Source organism: Sclerotinia sclerotiorum, genomic scaffold, assembly GCF_000146945.2.
Source record: "Sclerotinia sclerotiorum 1980 UF-70 scaffold_4 genomic scaffold, whole genome shotgun sequence".
Classification (NCBI taxonomy): domain Eukaryota; kingdom Fungi; phylum Ascomycota; class Leotiomycetes; order Helotiales; family Sclerotiniaceae; genus Sclerotinia; species Sclerotinia sclerotiorum.
Genome location: NW_001820832.1, coordinates 726,113 through 745,091, shown reverse-complemented (window position 1 = coordinate 745,091; position 18,979 = coordinate 726,113). Strand labels below are relative to the sequence as shown.

General features: G+C 42.9%; 5 protein-coding genes and 1 non-coding gene across 6 annotated transcripts; 4 read left to right on the top strand and 2 right to left on the bottom strand.

Annotated features, from left to right (window-relative positions):
• Positions 1-4: 4 nt before the first annotated feature.
• SS1G_03375 (hypothetical protein) lies at positions 5-6,219 on the bottom strand (the record flags this gene model as incomplete). Its single annotated transcript, XM_001595236.1, has 3 exons — positions 5-11; positions 254-1,334; positions 1,482-6,219. 3 exons carry the CDS (start codon positions 6,217-6,219, stop codon positions 5-7), a joined length of 5,826 nt encoding a protein of 1,941 aa, XP_001595286.1.
• A 656-nt stretch (positions 6,220-6,875) lies between these two features.
• SS1G_03374 (predicted protein) lies at positions 6,876-7,503 on the top strand (the record flags this gene model as incomplete). The annotated part of the gene is made up of 3 exons (XM_001595235.1): positions 6,876-6,966; positions 7,247-7,288; positions 7,448-7,503. The coding sequence occupies 3 exons, from the start codon at positions 6,876-6,878 to the stop codon at positions 7,501-7,503; spliced, it is 189 nt and encodes a 62-aa protein (XP_001595285.1).
• A 363-nt stretch (positions 7,504-7,866) lies between these two features.
• SS1G_03373 (hypothetical protein) lies at positions 7,867-9,782 on the top strand (the record flags this gene model as incomplete). The annotated part of the gene is made up of 4 exons (XM_001595234.1): positions 7,867-7,967; positions 8,029-8,111; positions 8,327-8,713; positions 8,815-9,782. 4 exons carry the CDS (start codon positions 7,867-7,869, stop codon positions 9,780-9,782), a joined length of 1,539 nt encoding a protein of 512 aa, XP_001595284.1.
• A 417-nt stretch (positions 9,783-10,199) lies between these two features.
• SS1G_03372 (predicted protein) lies at positions 10,200-12,543 on the bottom strand (the record flags this gene model as incomplete). The annotated part of the gene is made up of 3 exons (XM_001595233.1): positions 10,200-11,300; positions 11,518-11,567; positions 11,616-12,543. The coding sequence occupies 3 exons, from the start codon at positions 12,541-12,543 to the stop codon at positions 10,200-10,202; spliced, it is 2,079 nt and encodes a 692-aa protein (XP_001595283.1).
• Positions 12,544-13,887: 1,344 nt separating this feature from the next.
• Positions 13,888-13,959, top strand: SS1G_14658. Its single transcript has one exon. It is a non-coding gene; the product is annotated as a tRNA-Thr (tRNA).
• A 2,570-nt stretch (positions 13,960-16,529) lies between these two features.
• On the top strand, positions 16,530-17,912 carry SS1G_03371 (predicted protein; the record flags this gene model as incomplete). Its single annotated transcript, XM_001595232.1, has 1 exon — positions 16,530-17,912. One exon carries the CDS (start codon positions 16,530-16,532, stop codon positions 17,910-17,912), a length of 1,383 nt encoding a protein of 460 aa, XP_001595282.1.
• Between the last annotated feature and the right edge of the window lie 1,067 nt (positions 17,913-18,979).

Sequence of the window (18,979 nt, the reverse complement as noted above, 5' to 3'; positions counted from 1 at the left end):
GGTTTCAAGAACTTGAGGATCATCAGCATTGACGAATTTTTTCCCGTCAGCCAAAATCTCTTTGATACGATCCTCAACTTCTTGTGATTCTGGACCCTCTATAAGGTCCTCTGGCGTTTGAGCTGCAGAAGCAGATGTCATTGAAGGCTCCCCAGTTTGTGCAGCCGTCGGCCTGGCATTCTTGGCTTTATTTTGTTCTTCGACGATGTCGAGTATGAACTTCACAGCCCGTCGAGATAGGTAGTACACAAACCCACGTCTCTGACTGACTTGATGAATATAGCGAAGGATTATATTTCGCAATACATTATTCCACTTCAATTGCATGTTATGGATGACGAAGCGATTGTTAAAATCGCTGACAAAATCACCCGAAGGTGGGTCGTCATGAATCGCTTCCGTTTCAATCGGACTTCCCCCTAGACGATCAGCATCTTCGTCACCATCAGGGATAGTCCGTGGATCATTGGTGTTTACACGCTCCACCATACGTTCTTTCATGGATTCCAGAAAGATCTTTTTGTTGTGCAAAAATGGGCCATGGATGGTCAATTGGTCGTATTGAGCTTTGAGAGACGTATTCTGTGGGTCTTGCGAATATGCCCATTCGGCGGACTCCAGAGCTTCCTGGTGATCGTCAATCTGTTTATCGAGTTGAACTAAGCGGTCAGTAATGAGCTGACATTGAACTCGTCGTGGATCATCATCCTTGCTCATTATGCAGAAATGTGTAGGTTCGTTACCGAAAGGACTAGTTCGTTCTGGATCACCGGAAATATTATCACCATGATCAGTTTGTCGGAAATACGTGAAACGTGGAGCATAAGCCAGTGGCAGAATCTTCGTTTCTGGGTTTGCTTCGGCTGGAAGTATCCAATCCAACTCAACGAAATCATCCATGTCAATCCAGGTAAAATCGTTGTCAGGAATATCGAAATGTGATAGATCTGTTTGACCTCGTTCCAGTTGAGATACCAGAGTGGGGGCAGAAGCCTTTTGAAGATCTTCCGGTGTCGTTCCCGCGATACTAGCAGAGATAGCACGGATATCTGCCGACAGCAAATCTAATTGTGCTCGATGTAATTTCATGGAGGTCGTCGTGGTTTGTGTGTTTCGACCTTTGTCTTGTGTCATAAATTCTTCTCGTCGTTGATGCATGTCGAGCATAAAGCTATCCAGTCTCATCTTGAGACCAGTGGCAGATACAACATCTTCAGAATAGTCCTCTGCATCTTTGTGTTTGTAGACGTGACTAAGGAACAGAGGTGCAAGTAATAAATTGTACTTGATTGTGGCAAGATGCCTGCCAAATTTTTTGCTCGACTTCTCAATTCCTGGCCATAAGTCACCTTGTCGAATTGGCAATGACATGGTGCCACCAAACATCGACCACCAAGAAAAGAAATGTGTGAAGAATCGGGGAGTAAGGTGCACAGTGTTATAGCTTCTTGAAGGCTCCGTGTTTGATACAGACCACTCACGGTCGACCGGTGCTTTGACTGCTATCGACATATGGATATGTTGACTACGGAAGCCTCGGAATGCATCGTATTCCTGGCCTGCTGAAGGTTTGCAATACTGTAATTCCTTCGTCACCACATTGTAATGTGGTTCGAAGTCAAAAGAACGTGTTCCATCATCGAGATCTCTCTCAAACATAAGACCTACCAACCACTGAACGTTGCCAGATAGTTTCATGACAACTTTCTTGAAAATTGCACCGTGCCTGAAGCTGTCGGAGCTCACAACGCTATCGCTATCATTATGCTCCGAGGCAGTGACGCGAGCTTGATGGCTGAAGTCTGGTATTGCGAGAATATATTCACCACTGTCTACTGTGATGAATTTGCGTGGATCATCATCTCGGCAAACGCTCAATCGTACATCGCTTCGCCAACACATAAGGAACCCGGCACCATCTCCTGTGACAATGTAAGGATCCCGTGTTCCCTTCAATGTGAGATGAACATCGCCATCTCCCTTCCATGCAATATCAATTTTGGAGTGGAAGCTGAGACGAAGTTTATCCCAGAATCCAATTCGTTCTGAAGGATCGACTTGTGGCTTCGTGAATGTCTCAATGACCATCATCATGTCTTGAATTGCAGGTTGATAAGAAGCACCCCAAGTTATACGAGTAGGTAACTCTGTATTAATGTTGACATTTATATTGGAATAACATTTGACAGGCGTGACTGTTTTGCGCACATCTATGGCAAATCCTCCTGTTTTGGGCATTCCTGGCTCACGATTCAGTGGTGGAATGATATCGACCTTTATATGACGAATAGACTCGGGACCTCGGAACTCCTCAGCAATGACGAAATCTGTTTTGAGAGACCAAGCTGGCATTCTTGGTGACTGCCCAGGTCTGATTGCAGGTACATGCAACAGAGGTAATGGATAATCTCGTAACGTTACTCGTGCTTCCCCCATATCGATTTGAACATTCATCGGTACTAGGAGTGAGTACTGCATGTCGCGAGGCATACCTTTCCCCATTTTATGGAGAAAATCAGGAAGCTCATTCATGGGAAATGATGGTTTGTCGACCGTTATGTGAAGGTCACTTATCAAAGTGCTCATCAATGCTGGTCGCTGTGGAACTTCCAGTATATTTTCGGTCTCCTCCATATCGTCCGGTAATTCATCAGGTCCCCAAAAAACGCCACGAAGATTTTTCATGCCATCCTTTGCAATGGCATAAACCCTGTCAATTCGTCTTTTCCAGCTCTGAGCGTTGTGACGTCGGAGCCTGTCGTGAGCTTCAGAGATTGATATATTTGCGGTTCCACTTATGCCGCTCGTTCCTTCAGGATCGTAGCGATACTTTCGACCTCGTTCAGTTCTAGGCGAGCGCTCTTCCGGCAGATCATCGCCCACACTCTTGTGTCGCCTTGAGGAATCTTCCTTGTTATTGCTGCGACCACGAGGGTGCGCTGACCTATTTCGATAACGCTGGGTATCTCTGCGCATTTCTTCCTCTTCGATCTTCTTTGCTTTCACGTCAAACGCCGCTTCTCGTGCCAAGCGTTGCTGCTGCTCAATCAAACCGGCTCTGTATATGGCACCCAACTTCCACTCAAAAGCTCCGTCTTCTAACTCAAAAAGTAATGCTTTGCTACGTACTGACAACCTTGGGATGAGTTTGGGGCCCTCTGGATGTTTGTCGAGGATGTACTCGTTAGTACCTGTCTTGATGCGATGGTGGAGTTGTTCCACAGCTTTGAGTGTGTTGACAACGTTATCGATAACTTGGTGAAAAATGAGCTGATGTGGCACCGCCAGCCTGATGGCATTGGTTGTAATATCTATCGTCTTTTCTTCATGCATCTCACCGGAGCTACGCATCTGACGTTTCTCGCGAAAGTCAACTCTCGCCGATCTGATACTGACGATTCTAGCCCATACTCTTTTCATTTGTGGAGCCTCGGCGTATAAACGAACAAGCTTAGCATGGAGGAAGGGTGCTGACCATCTGTGGCGGCCAGCATCGACTCCATATATTTGAAGCATTAATTTGGGGTCCGAAGGCAAATGAGCCTTGACTTGAATTAAAGTAGATCTAAAATCTATGGTGACTAATTCTCTGGTTCCGAAATTGAACTCCTGATCATCTTGTCCAGGCCAAGAAAATCCTCCAGGGGAAGTCACTGGCGATAGAAGTGCAGAAGGATCAGATTTCCTCAACGATGCTGTTGCACGTGCCGCCTCTTCGGCTTCCGCAACATCGGCATATGTGCGAACGAAGGCCTTCCTAAGCACACTTGAAGCTACACCGCATGCGTAGTGTCTATATAACGAATACTGTACCAAGACGCTTTTCACGTGCGAATTGAGATGAAATATCGGTCCTTGATTGTCGCTCAAAGTAGAAAGAGCGACTTCAAATTTAGGAATCGAAACAAAAGGCTCTACTTCCCACTTTTCTGTTGATTCGACGACAAACGACTCAAGGCCACGACCGTGTATAGCTAATCGCCTGCCATCGGTTGGATTTTGATCACGCTTTCTTCTAGGCGATGGAGGCATTGTAAGAAATATCTCAGGATCGGGGGTAAGAGAACGACTTCCTGCACGACGACGAGTTCTTCGTTCATTAGGCTCAACTTTTTGGGCTCTATACTCAGCGGTCCAGGATTCCAGTTGAATTGCAACACCACGTGTATCTTCTGCTATTGATTCGTCAATTCCAGCTACTTCGGCGCTGAAATCAGAGCCCTGGAGTTGGAAGTGCAGTAACCAAGGAGGTAAGGCCCGGATGAAATTTGGATCTCGAGAAGTTTTAGAATGAGGTTTCTTATCTGGTTCAACATTGAGCCTGAGCTGACGAACAATTTGGCGGACACCATCACTGATCTCTGGTCGAATCATATGTACCGAAAACGTTTGGACATTACCCGTAGCGACAACGTAAACTTCCGGATTGGCACTGACAGAGACTTTCAGATCAAGCGCCTCGATTTGAAGCAAGTCAAATCGAGATCCGGAGCATGTTTGGTAATAGAGATCATGGGACTGTAGTCGCAACGTAGAACCGAGACTATAATGCAACTCCCCTACCGCTGAATGTGAGGATTCAATATCCAGAGATATAGAAGATATGGAAGATATGATAAGATCGAAATCATCCTCAGCTGCCGTATCTTCAACGGGAGGTAGAGAAATTCGGATAACAGGCTCGTGCATCGAGAATTTAACATTAGCTTTTGGTAATAACCGAGACATTAGTGTATGTCTTTCTGGTGTGTCTTCCTTCGATTTTGATTTCGGGTTCGATTTCGCCATGGCTAGAACAAGAGGAAGATGTCTTGGATCAAGATCAATGGAGGGTGATGTAACAACGGCATTAGCAAACAAAATATTCGCATTGCGCTCATCTAAAGTATTGTCTATAGCAAATTGGACCGTTTTCGACAAAAAGGTAGTTCGAATTGTAGTAGTTGCCATTGGAACATAGACTAGCCTGTCGGATCTTCCCCGACCATCATCGACTCCGACAGAGATGGAGAGCGCGGCAATAAGAGCCTGGTGAGCTATATCCTTCGAGGAAAAGTACATTCGGTGGGCAGGGGACTTTTGATCTAAACGATGTAGATCCACTCCAACCTCTTTCATGGAAGCATTGAGATACATTGGTGAACCCGAGGGCTGTACTGAGGTGATTTTCTTCGTGAATCCAATGTAGCTGACTGCAAATTGTACTTCGATTATACCCCGAAGAATAGAGCTCGCAAACTCCTTGGAATCCGATACTGTTTGTACAAGATTTTTCTCTTCACTTCCAGGTCTTTCAAGCTCCCCAATAATGCTTGCGACCGATATCTCCTCCGGTGCAGGCTTTCCGTCCTTAATTTTGGGCAGCTTGCGACAACCCTTGTATTTGTCTATGCAAGCATTTATGTCGTCATATGGTATATGAACTCGGCCCAATTTAAGGGCAATTGCTGCTTCCCGCAAACCATCGAGCTCCTTGTATAGTATCCCGCTTATGTTCAACGTAAGGTGATCCAGTATTTCTAAAGACTGCCCTCCTTCCGGTGTAAACAGAACACTGCGAATAGTCAGCATCCATTCTGCAGGTTGCTGGTTGCTGTTGGCGTTCTTCACATGTGTGAACATGCCACGATCAACCGTTTTCCTCCTTGTATCCACGCCCATTGTAAAACTTCCTAACTGTATATTGCCAACATCAACCACGGTCACCGATGAGTTCGAAGCCACGATGTCCACCATTTGAATCCAATTTATATTGCGATGTAGGCGTTTGATTCGCTCCTTGATGCTTGTAAGTTGCTCCCACATTTTGCTGCGCTGCGGCTCGAAGGAGGTAGCATCTGTAGGAAGTGGTTTGCTGTCTGGTTCGCCTTTGCGACTTGAGCCATCCTGCTCTTCTTCGACGACCCCATTTCCGTCAGGGCGCCGTGCCTTTTTCTCTCCATCCAAAACCTTCAAATCCAATGTAACTGCCAGCTCTGTCAAAACAACGCTGAGCCATGTTGGTTCTGCGAAGGTAGGACGATGGATATTCAGTCCCAAGCCTCGAATCTCAATCTTGATACCATCTTTCGGAGTAAATGCAAGTCTCCTCAGAGAAAAGTAGCCGATGCGCTGAATGGATATGCCCGTTACGATTCGTATTATGGCGAAAAGGATGAAGGATGAGAGGTACAGTAGAACTATCACCCCAAAGATGAAGGTGGGATTTAACAATGCCATGGCAACTCAAAGTGTCAGTCGCAAAGCGCCATTCGAGCATGTACTTTTGTCAAGGCGATGAATAGATAATCCGAAAGCTTCCTCTAATAAAGGGACTTTTGGCATTAGCAAGAGAATAAATTCCATTCGTGCGCTTTCATTACTGAGAAACAAATGAAGTTTTGGGTGGGGAATCCAGGCAAATTGAGCTCGATGTGTCTAATTGGAATTTCCCGATTGTGCCGTTGACATTATTGCGTAAGTTAAAGGGAGCTACAAGAATTGATTAAAATAGTAAAGTACTAGTAGTAGAGTAGATAGGGATGATCAAGCAAGTAAGTCAGTTGGTTGGTTGGAGTGTTTCGTTCCTTGAGCTTTTTGTGATAGTTTCCAAACTAATAATTATAAAATAAGGAGATGCTTCCGCTTGTAGGTGGAGGTAGATAGTAGATAATAGGTAGTAAGTAGGTAATTTTTAGATAGATAGATACCTAGGTAGGTACTGGCATTTTAGCCAAGTATAATTAATTACAAGTAAGAGCTTGTTGATGATTACCCTCTTTCATGAATAATGAGGAATGAACAATTAATTCCCTATTCGTTCTAAATATGATAAAATCGTATACGACACGTTAATCTTTTTGTCTACGTTTCATCAATAATGCTATATTTTTTTAATGGATATGCATTCGGCGGAGATGATGAACTTGGACGCAAAGGGGGGTGGAGATAAGATCCGACTCGGCGATAGGTTGTACTTCCTACTCCGTAGTTCATGTGGGTAGGGGGGAGTAAGATCTTACAAAGCCTCGAAATTGTTTCTATACATGTTCTAGAATAGATGTCCATATGTTCACATATCCATATGAGCCATATGTTCCAATTATGTTTCACACCTTCGACTCCGTACACAAATGGGAGCGACTTTAAAATGACGATACCATAACTTGCCAGGGTTATTTAGGGTCTCATCTCATATCATCTCATATCAGATCCATGGTATTGGTCGAAATGAGTAACCAGTGAGAGTGCTGACTCCTGAGAGTAGGCACCGGGACTGAGGACTCTGGAGGTAAACTAGCTGAGACCGGTGGGTTTAGAATATTCTGTGCAGAGTACCTGAAATACCCATGTGCAATTAATAATTAATTAATTAACTGTTCCAACTTCCAAGTACCTAACCTTACGAAGGAAGAAGAAAGGAGTTGACAAAGCTGTTAGCTAATAAGTCTTACCATTTACTACCTAGCTCCTACCTACCTACCTACCGACCTAGGTAATTATAATTATACTAGCTACAAGTAAAATTTTTATACAAGATATCAAGTCTTTGATTATTTTATCGACAATTACTTATTCGACGATACGATATACTGGAAAGGTAGGTAGTAGTAGGCAGCTAGGTAGGTGCGACTCTTTTCTCATCGATATCGCCCTTCCATTTTCTAAACACTGCCACTTAACATATCATCACATCACCAAGAACAAGAACAAAAACAAAACCACAACGTGTCCCGAAATCTGTTCATTTCATCCCCCTTCACCACCCCATTTCTCAAATCTCAACATGCCAAAGTAAACCTCTTCTTCTTTTCCTATTCCAAAATTTGAGATCAAATCTCAAATATCATACCTTCAAGATCAAAATTTCAATCCCGAGTTTCAACCATGAATCGGCGTATCGTCGTATTTTCTGGCGGAAGTGCCGCCAACAGTCTCGTGGATGTGTTTGGGAAAGTCGCCGAAGATAGGACTTGTTCTTTGAGTTAGTAAGTGCAAATTCACTTTAATCAGAAGACATATGATGAACTCGAGGTTAATGTTCTTCAGTATTATCCCTATTAGTGATAACGGAGGCTCTTCTTCTGAACTTATTCGAGTCTTTGGTGGTCCTGGTATTGGTGATGTGAGAAGTATGTTATTATCCTCATACCTTCGATTCAACTGTGTTTTGGGGCTACTTGGGGACAAGTTGGTCTTATCAAATCCTCCAAGACTTCAAAATGACCCCTATGCATTGGGATGGGTTCGATCACGTGCTACATATCTCCAGGAGTCATATTGTCGAGCTCATGACAACCACATCAACTCTAGCAACCTACCAAACAAAAACTAACCGCCTTCTTAGGTAGATTGGTCCGCCTCATCCCAGAAGATCCCATCGGAGCCAACACCGAGAAATCTGCTCTAAAAACCTTCTTCAACCATCGTCTCGACCCTTCACCCCAAGAAGCCAAACATGAATGGCTAGCCATAGTTGAAGGCCACTCTCCATTATGGAGTGAAATAACCTCTGCCAAGCGCGAATTGATTCGGTCTTTCCTCAACACTATCAACCTCGAGATAGTCAAGCGAGCTCGTCCTACCTCTGTCTTTAATTTTCAATCAGCCTCTGTTGGCAATTTGTTCTTGACAGGTGCTCGTATCTTCACGGGAAGTTTTGAGGCGGCGATTTACCTTTTGGGTAGCATCACTGGTGTGAAAGATAATGTTGAGGTGATTCCTGCTATTAACAGTAACTTTTCATATCATATATCAGCAGGATTACGAGATGGTAGGGCATCCACCAAATCTCCGTCATAGCCAATGTAGTCTCTAACACAAATTTACATTCAGGTACAATAATCGTAGGACAAAACAACATTTCCCATCCCATTGCTCCGACCTTCGTACCCACCCAACCCGTCAGCCCAGCCACATGGAACAAGCGACAATCCATCGACCTCCTGGAACACGACAGAATCGAAGACGCCAACCTTCCCGGCTCTCTTCCCACACTCCGTAAACAAAACATAGATTTCCAAAAATCACACACCGAAGAACTTTCCTCGCCAATTGAACGAATCTGGTACATCAATCCATATGGCCAAGAAATCCGACCCGCGCCTAATACTAAAGTCTTAGAAGCCTTGAACGATGCCAGTTGTGTTATATATAGTATCGGTTCACTCTACACATCTATTCTCCCCTGTCTCGTTCTGAGGGATGTAGGCAACGCGATTGCAGACCCAAGAATCAAATTCAAAGTTCTTATCTTAAACGGATGTTTAGATCGTGAGACTCCAGGATACACGGCACGAGATTTCATAGAAGCGATTGTTCGCGGATGTTGCGGAAATGGAAAAGAAGACGAAAACGAACATAAGATACCAGAAGAAGAATGGAAAAAATATATCACGCACTTAGTATATCTAGAAGGACCAGGAACACCAGCAGTAGATAAAACAGAGTTGAAGAAATTAGGCATTGAAGCGGTGAGGGTTTATGGAAGAAGAGCTGAACCTGAAGGTGCGGGTACGGGTGTGGGTGTGGGTGTTATTTTGAAGAATCCATTGATTGATGCCGTGAAGAGTGTAGATGATATGGGTCAGGGAAATATGGCAAATGGAAATGCAAATGGGAACGGAAGTGGTAATGGAAATGGGAATGGGAATGGAAATGTAAGTCGCGAGGATATTGTAGGCGCGATGGGTAAAGATGAAAGTGCGGGTATGAGATATGATGGTGTTGGTTTGGAACAGGCTCTCAATGCTATTTTGGGAGGAAAGGCGGATAAGGTGAGGAGGTATACTTATCTAGGTTGATGGGTGATGGCTGATGGCTGATGGGTGATGGGTGATGGGTGATGGGTGATGGGTGATGGGTGATGGGTGATGGGTGATGGGTGATGGGTGATGGGTGATGGGTGATGGGTGATGGTTGATGGTTTTCATTGTTTGTTAAGTGAGTGAGTGAGTGAGTGGTGCTTGAAAGTAGGTAGGTAGTCATTATAGATGGAATTAGAGAGTAAGTTTTATGTTTATCATATGGATGATGGTATTTTGAAATTTTGAAACTTTGAAATATGTATATGTAAGATCTGATATGTTTTTGAGGCATCATAGCACTACAGGTACTAGGTATATACGGTGACAAATCAACAACTGTTAAAACATACCGAGTACGCAACTAGAAAACCATCCCCCGAACCCAATCATGCCACACCTCACCTCACCTCAACATTAAATCCCCACAGGACACCCCGCATCGTTAGTAAAACTAATCGTAGCCTTCGGATCCATATAATCCCTCCCCTCACTATCATCTCCACCCGTATCCGCACCCGGCAGCTCCCCCTCATCCTCCGCATCCGCCTCCATCCCACTCATAGCACCAACATCCACATCCATCTCCGGGTCTGGAATCTTCATGCCCCAATTATAAGTCTGCGGATTAAGACCCGCTTCTAACATTTTCCAATAATGATCTTCGCCCATCCACATATCTCCCAAACGATCATAGTAGCGGAGGAGATCGCAATTCCTGGTGATACTACCGGGGTGATCACCGTGTTGTTCGGGGATGTTCACGCTGGGACGTTCGTCTACGATGGGATAACCGTGGGGGTGGCGTGGGGGAACTTGCGCGCGTGAGGCGGGGTATGTTTTGCGGTCGTTGAAGGGGAGGTCGTCGCCGGGGTAGGGGTCCGCGTGGGTAAGATTTCTGCTGCTTTCGTATTTGGGGGTGGGACATTGCGGTGTGCGGGGGAAGGAGAAGTTGTCGAATCGTTCCTTGAAGTCGTCCATCCATTCCGGCATGGGTTCGCGAAAGCCTTCTGGGGCTATTTGGGCTTGTTGGAATATGGGGTGGAGGGGTGGGTCTGATCCTTCTGTTTCCTTTTTGCTGGGCTTCTTGGCTTTTTCTTGTTCGGTGTCGTCCTCGTCTTCGATAGATTCGTCCTCGTCTTCGGTCTCGTGGTCCAGGTCGCTCTGACACACCTTGTAGCCATCTCGGACTAAGTACCAGAGGTTTTCTGCACGAGGTCGCAGGCTGGGCTTTTCGTACATGCATTTCATGACGAGCTCGATCAAATAATCGCCATATCTACCAAGTGGGATTTTGTTATCGCCATGTATAAGGGAGCGACCATATGAAACCGGGCTGTCATTCGAATAGTCCCCTAAATTTATGTCGACCCATTTGCCGTTTTCCGGATGCATATCCAAGTCAGATGATTGGTTTTCGTGCATTAGAAGACGGATGATATTCGCAAATTGAAATATATTGCTACATGATCCATGGCGGAATGGATTTACATGCTCGCTTGGAGCAATGACTGCTTCCTATAGTGAGATTGTAAGTGTGCTGTATAAGCACGAACAGGAGACTGCTAACTCACGGGGGCCCGGTAGCCAATCCGACCATTTAGCGCATTTGGGAACCTGTAACGCCCAAATTCTTCTTGACTACGATAAAGAGGAACATCAAGTGCGTCTCCAAAATCACAAAGCTGTAAAGTTTGTTATTCCTCGATCTTGGGATCTAACACGATATACACACCTTAAGCACAGGTACACGATCTGTTTCCTTATTCTTATATCCAATCAAAACTAAATCACGTCAGAAATCACTCTCTAAATTCTAATGGAAAGACTTACTATTCCTCGGCTCAATATTATAATGACAGATCTCCGCGGTTTTGAACTCCACCAACCTAATATTCTGTTCATCGTCTTCTGGTGGGATCTCAGTACCGCGGTCCATCATGAGTATCATCCTTGTAAACTGTTTGAAAATGAGCCATATATCAAGCTCATGAATAAAACCACTACTGTTCCTATCAAAAACTTCTAAATTATGGTGAATTTTTCCCTTCCACTCAACTCCTGGGCAGTATTCCAAAAATGCTACTTCATACTCTCCCGGTGCGCCTGGTAGTTTCAGCCATTGAGTACGAAAGTGCCTCACAATATTTTCGGGGCGGTGAGGTATTTTGGACTGTTCGGGATAATCTTCGCTAGGATAGTATCCAGAGAGCGCGTATAGGAATTGCCATTCATACTTGTCTCCATCGTAATTTTGTGGATAGCCATTGGGTCGATTTGGTCTTTGATCTTTTCGTTGATAGTTGATTTTGAGGACCACATTGTCAGTGTGAGGAGCGCCATAATCCTCCTCCTTCTCCTTCTCCTTCTCCTTCTCCTTCTCCTTCTCCTTCTCCTTCTCCTTCTCCTTCTCCTTCTCCTTCTCCTTCTCCTTCTCCTTCTCCTTCTTTTTCTTCTCCTTACCCCCCTTCACTGCCTCTTGCCCTTTCTTTTCCGTTTCTTTGGCTTCCTTAGCTTTCTTCCTTTCCTTCTTCTCCTGGGCTTTCTGAATTTTCACCTCTTTCTGTGCATTCCAAATCGTCTTATCTTTTTGAGCTTCTTTCTCATCGTATACAAAATGGGCGATAGCTGCAGTATCGGTATTGGCAATCCGCTCCTTAAACCTCCAATTGTCTCCCAAACGAGGGTTCCAATTTGGTTCAGTTCTCCTCCATTCTGCAAAACCGACATCTTCTCTGATGGGATCGTCTGTGGCGGCCATGATGGAACGTACTTGAGTTCCAAAATCGATATGGGTATTCAAAGTATTCGGTGGCTCAAAAAAGTATAGTTATGTGTGAAGGGGCTAAATGTATTGCATGAGACAAAGGGTACTTAAACCATTTTCAAAGCTGGTGAAAACCGCAAGCGGTGGAAATGATACAAAGCGACTCGCTCGACATATAAAAGAAATACATGTAGAACTAACTCGAACAAAGGATTGAAGATTTTCCATTGTACAATTCTTGGGATATACCTCATTGTCAATATATTCTAGCAAACTGTGCTTGAGAATAATCATCCTGCACACTGACCGTACAGAGTATTTGATTGTGTAATTTGTGATACCAAAATGTGATTTCTCCTCATGGCGATGATGTGCATTTCAAGAATGTTCAATAGATATTCAATCGTTAGATACTTCTACCCAGATATTGACTGGTGGATTGATGATTGTAAGATCTTAAAAAGAAATCAAAGGATGATGAGATGATGTTGATAATAATTAGATGAAGATTTCTACTCGAGTACTCCAAAATGGCTTAGCGTGCTTTCCTATTAGAATAAGATGTTCACTCTAGCATATCAGTGAGCTGAGCCATTCCAATTTTCATCATCCTGAAAGGAGCTGAGCCCAACTGTTGGAAATAAAATGTAAAGGCAGGAGCAAGCACGGAAATTGGCTGTTTTGAAATGCCATGAGATTTACTTATACTCAAACCCAAGACTCAATGTTGAAAGTTTTTTCAAAGCAGGCAGGTTGCCCAAGTTCAATTTCGCAGAAATCAAATAACCATATTTTCTTGAAACCTCAATTCTGCTATGAGGCTGTTAGTGCAACTTCTGAGCTGTTGACGCCATAGAAAAGTAATCTTATATCTGATCTCTTACGGCTTTGTGTTGATTAGTCAGTTGGGTTCTAAGTCTACAGGAAACTCTATCTTTGTTCAAGAAAATTGTTATCGAAGAAACAATACTGAAAGTGGTAAACGGGTATGATTGAATCCGCAGCGAGATTTTTACTCATATCCTTCTCTAAGTTTACTTTTTCATTTCTGCCTCTATTCTATTTCCACCGATTCACACCACATTTTCCATTTCCACCTTCACCTCAAACCCCAAACACCAACACCAACTACCAAGCTTCAATCAAACTGATATCTTTACAGGATATAATAACTCCCATCCCTTTTCATTATCGCTTTAACTATCCACCTCACAAGTATCCACATATTCGCCAAAGCCGTTCCCCACTATCTACCACAGAAACCAAGTGGGGTTTCTGAACCTTGGAAAATATACGAAATTTTGCTCATCTGCATCATCTGATTATTCAACTCCATCAGCCCGTTTGGCTTAGCGGTAAAGCGCATCACTAGTAATGATGAGATCCTAGGTTCGATTCCTAGAACGGGCATTCCGATATCTGAATCAGCTTTTTGACATTTTTACCCCTTTTTCATTTCTGGGTGATAATTTTGCCGGTGTCGAATAATAGGAGTTGGTAGAATTAAGTGTGTGAATGTGGGCATATCATACATGTATGCGGGTTCCTGTGGGGTTCTTCATTTGAATTTTAAGTTGATCTATACCCCGTATTATGGCAGTTTTTGTCTCGGTGAGTAAATGGGCTATATATATTGATTGATTGATTGATTGATTGATTGATAGGTGTAAATAAGCAAGAAAGTTTTGAGCCTCTCGATGATCAACTTTAACTTTTTAATACTAATCTCCCTGCTCTCCTTTTAAACCTCGAAAAGTACCTATCGACAGGCCGCCTGACTGGGTAATTAGTATGTATGAATCCTGGAGGTTGTATAAATCATAAACTTTTTTATATTTATATTTATGTTTTTGTATTAGTATTTCCTCCATAAGTCCGAATGTGAGCCTGATAAAAGGAGTATTATATATTATCCACACATGATCACGAATCAAATATACCCCCTATTCTTACTGTAAGATCTTACAATCCACACCATAGGAAAATGATAGCCTATAATCGTAGGTACCTAGGTAGATACTCCTAATAACAACAATCCATCACAGATGACAATACATTAAATAAACTCAGGAGCTCGAATAATCATAACACTTGTGTAATTATAATTATAAGCTTACATACCTAGGTATTGAATGGTGTGTAATCAAAGTTCTCGCTTGAAGTTAGGGGGCATACATATCGAGTTGCAACTTTTCTCTAGGCTTCGTATTGAGAAGAATAGAACGAATGGAATGAAGGAATGAAATATAATAAGTGAAAATTTTATCCTTACGCGGGAGAGTTGATGCTGGCTTGGTGGTGATATATGGTTATTGGTTATTTATATTTATATTATAGTATGTTGTGTTATTATTATCATTTCTTTCTTCTTATATTATTATTATTATATGTGAAAAGATTCGAGAATCGAAAGGAAGTTTTATATAAATCGTAGATCATAGTGACTCGCAACCAACCAAACCAAATCGAGCCGGAAGCAAGATAATCTATCTCCCTATAATGACAACAATAATAAAAATCCCTCAAGCCCCTTCCTCATACCTCATCTATCCATCCATCTCTCTCATAAACCCCCCTCACCCTCCCTCAAACCTCCCCCCCGTCCAAACCACCACCCCCAACCCGCTCAAAGCAACCACCATTCAATCCACACTCTCCCACGGCCAAAAACCAAAAGCCTACCTCAAACCTCAAACTCCAAATTACACTTTATTCTCCATCATCATAAACCAGACATACCCTCCAAAATACAAAAGATCCACTCCCCAAATACACACCACCCACCATCCACCTCGAGTTCTTTAAGATTTGGAGATATGAGATATTATTTTTGTTTCATTCTATTCTATTCTATTCTAACCTGATACTATCTGAGCAGATCTATATCAGGTCTATACTTATATCTAAATCTATATTTCCTCTTTGTAAACGAAAATCCAGGTATTATGAGTTATTTATTTAATTAATTACCTTATTTCTTTTCCTCTTAGATTATAAGTAAGTATCTATAGATAGACAAATACCAAGGTAGGATATAGAAAGTCGATTGGAAATAATATAATAAAGACAAGAATGACTTTGAGCTTAGTTTGGTGTGGGTGAATATGAATATGAATATGATGTTGAGGGATTGATATAAATAGATATAAATAGAAACCTACCTATCTACCTACCCACTTGCAATAGATGAATATAAAAATCCGACATCGGATTATAATAATATTCCTGAATAAATACTCGTCATCATAATTAAGAAATAGTTTAGAAGACAGGAAGAAATACTCATAGTCTTCCCCGGGTATTATCGAAAACGTGTAAATACAAGATGGATACATACAAGTTCAGTTCACAGGGATAATGTGATAGGGAAATATTTTTATTACCTAGGTATGTTGTGATAAAGTGTGATTGATACATGCGATACATACCATCCTATACCTAGGTATCAATTCACGCACATATATGCGTACCTAACTCACCTCATAGCCTCCCATATATCACCTGCACCAAATATACTTTGATATTTCTCTAATCCTTTTCCCAAATCTTCATCATCAGTTGTGAATCACCAACCAGAAAAATGAATTTCCTCTCCACCCGTTCAAACCAGGTCATTCCCCTCGAAAATGTTTACTGCATCTCCACCCGACAAGAGTGAATGCCGTGGCGCAGTTCCCTCATCTGCTTTCCACCACCCGGAAACAATGATTCACGAGCCACGGATCTTACACCTCGGTTTTTATAAGAGAGTCTTCAGATGGTTTGGCCCTTGTGAACTTCCTCCTCCTTACACACCACGGAAATCCCCAAGAACGATCAACTCGAGCTCCCAAGCCACTTAGCTTCAATCATACTTTTTCAAATCAAGAGCAACAATAAACTGACTTATCTTTCCTACCTTTATCTTTATATTTCTCTTACTCGCGCAATCATATATTCGATATTTATATCCATCACCATATTATTCGTGACAGTCAACCATGACTCACTATCCCGATACGGTGTCACTTCCCGATAACATATTCTGCTGCGACTCATGCACTGAAGTCGATACTCGACACTCCGACAAACCTTACCATGATCCCAATAAGAACTATCACCAAGCGATCTATCAATCATTTCTCAATTTCGCAACCCGGATATCAGCAGCAGCCAGAGAACTTGAGCTTGCCCAAGCTCATGAGGCTGCTGAAGTTCAACGTCAGGCTGCTGAAATTTACGCAGCAGCTATCTCGATCCAGGAAGAATCCGAAAATGCTTCCATGGCGCTCATGGATATGATCCGAAGTTATAATCCTGATCATCAAAAAATGACAAATCAAGCTCCAACTCCTTCATTGGCTTGCATTAAAACTCCCACCCCTTCATCAGCATTAACAAGTGCATTCACCTTGCCCTCTTCTCCTCCCTTTTCTCCTTCCATTACACCGCCTAGATCAATCATAGCCCAAAGATGCTCTGATCTTCACTCTATTTCAAAAAGCAATGTGTTTGGATCAGACTTGATGACACCACCATCTTCAGCATCATCCTCCAAACCCAGCTCCAAGATGACTTCCATATCTTCCGGACTTGGGCAATCATTCATAGAATTTCTCAGAAATGGAGTGACTGCTCTTCCTTCATCAGGAGTGCCAAATCTCGGATCAAGCATCACTGATTCAAAAATTCCCGAATGGAGATCACGTGCGAATGATCAAGCAATGCAACCACTTGCGCAATCTTTCACTCCTCTTGGAACATCTGGATACCCAAAGTCTCCTTGGGCATTTGAACCAACGCACTCCCGAGCTCCTCATGGAACATATGGGTCGTTTCAACCTTCGACAACCGTCGAGGCATCTGAGCCATATCAATCCCTGATTCTGACTGGAAGTTTGGAACCATCCCGATTTTCAAGCTCTTCCGAAACATTCGCCGAAGTTTCCTTCGATGGTTTCAGAACTGTTCAAGCCCCATATTGGACACAAACAGAGCCGGAACCTTTCATTCCTCAACATGTTCTTTCCCCATCTAATCTCATTGACAATCCACTCATTACCAATCCTCCTCCAACCTACGTGATTCACGTCACCTCACGACAAGACTACGGCAAGACGGAATCTCATCGTTACTTTGTCTGTCCCACGGATCTGACATCTGACTGGCCGGAAGTCAGTTTACTCCAATGGTTCGCAGCTGGCGTTGGTTATGATGTCAAAGCGGAGAAATGGGATCATAAATGTTTGCAGCATCAGAGATTTTTTCGAATGGTTTTGAGGCCAAATCTGGCGATGCGGGAATGGGGTTTGGGCAAACCATTGGAGGAATTGCAAGCGGAATTGGCAAAGTTGAACGCCGTTGCGGCAATGGGGCGTGCGTAAGCTGATCAGTGGAGGTTGTTCGTGTACATAATTTTTTGGAATAGATAGGCTACAAGCCAGAGTCGTTGGACTTTTCTTTTTGCGGGATATTCGAATATGAAAGGTAGTGGATAGAAGGACTTAAAAGATATTTCGTGGGAAACTGGAGAAGGTGTTGCTGGCGATGCTTTTGAGGCTCAGATGAGTCTGCTTCGGACTAGTAATTATCTCTGTTTTCCGTATAGATAGACTTTCCTTTTAGGTGACTTTGCATTCTATCGTATTTACGATGGTAATTGCAAAGATCTTGCGGATAAAGTCTAGATCTTTGAATTTGAGTTTTTACTGCGATTAGGCATTTTAAAAAGCAATGCAGAGCGTTGAATCTATTAGAGTTGACTTGATTTTGATGTGATCTTGGAAGGTGCTGTCTCAAAACGTGAGTCTGAGATGTTGCGAGATATTCTTCTTCATGGAGTGATACCCAAATAGTGAATAATTCGAAAGTCCAATAGCTTCTTAGAATGCTTCGATACTCACTTACCTGATCCTTCCTAGATATTTCCAACTTGTATGGATTGAATGAGAGGTTGAGAGATCAATAACTGTCCAAATGTGACCCGGACAAACAGGATCCTACTAGTAACGATTGGTTCGAAGCTTTCTCAATAGTAACTCCTCTAATCGATATCAATACACGTAATCATTCTCATGTGGATGTGGAATTCAAAATAATTCATGTTCATCATTGATTTGAAGTTACGAAATCCAGTATAAATCAATATAAAACAGCCGAACTTTACCCTTCAACAAAGCTAAAAGCTACCCAGCTCAAGCTCCGAGCCTCGGTATTATCGCGTAACATCTTATCCATGCTCCTATCCATCCCAGATTCCAAGTACGTACCCAAAAGCTTAAGTAAAATTTCCTTCTTCTCTTCTACATACTTCTTGCATACTTTTAGAACTATATATCTTTCTATATATCATATTTGTATATCTACATCACCGCATCATGTAAAGAAATCACCGGGCTTCCACCCGCAGAAACCTCCCCCGCTGACCGGCCATTCCTCTCCCCATCTCCAC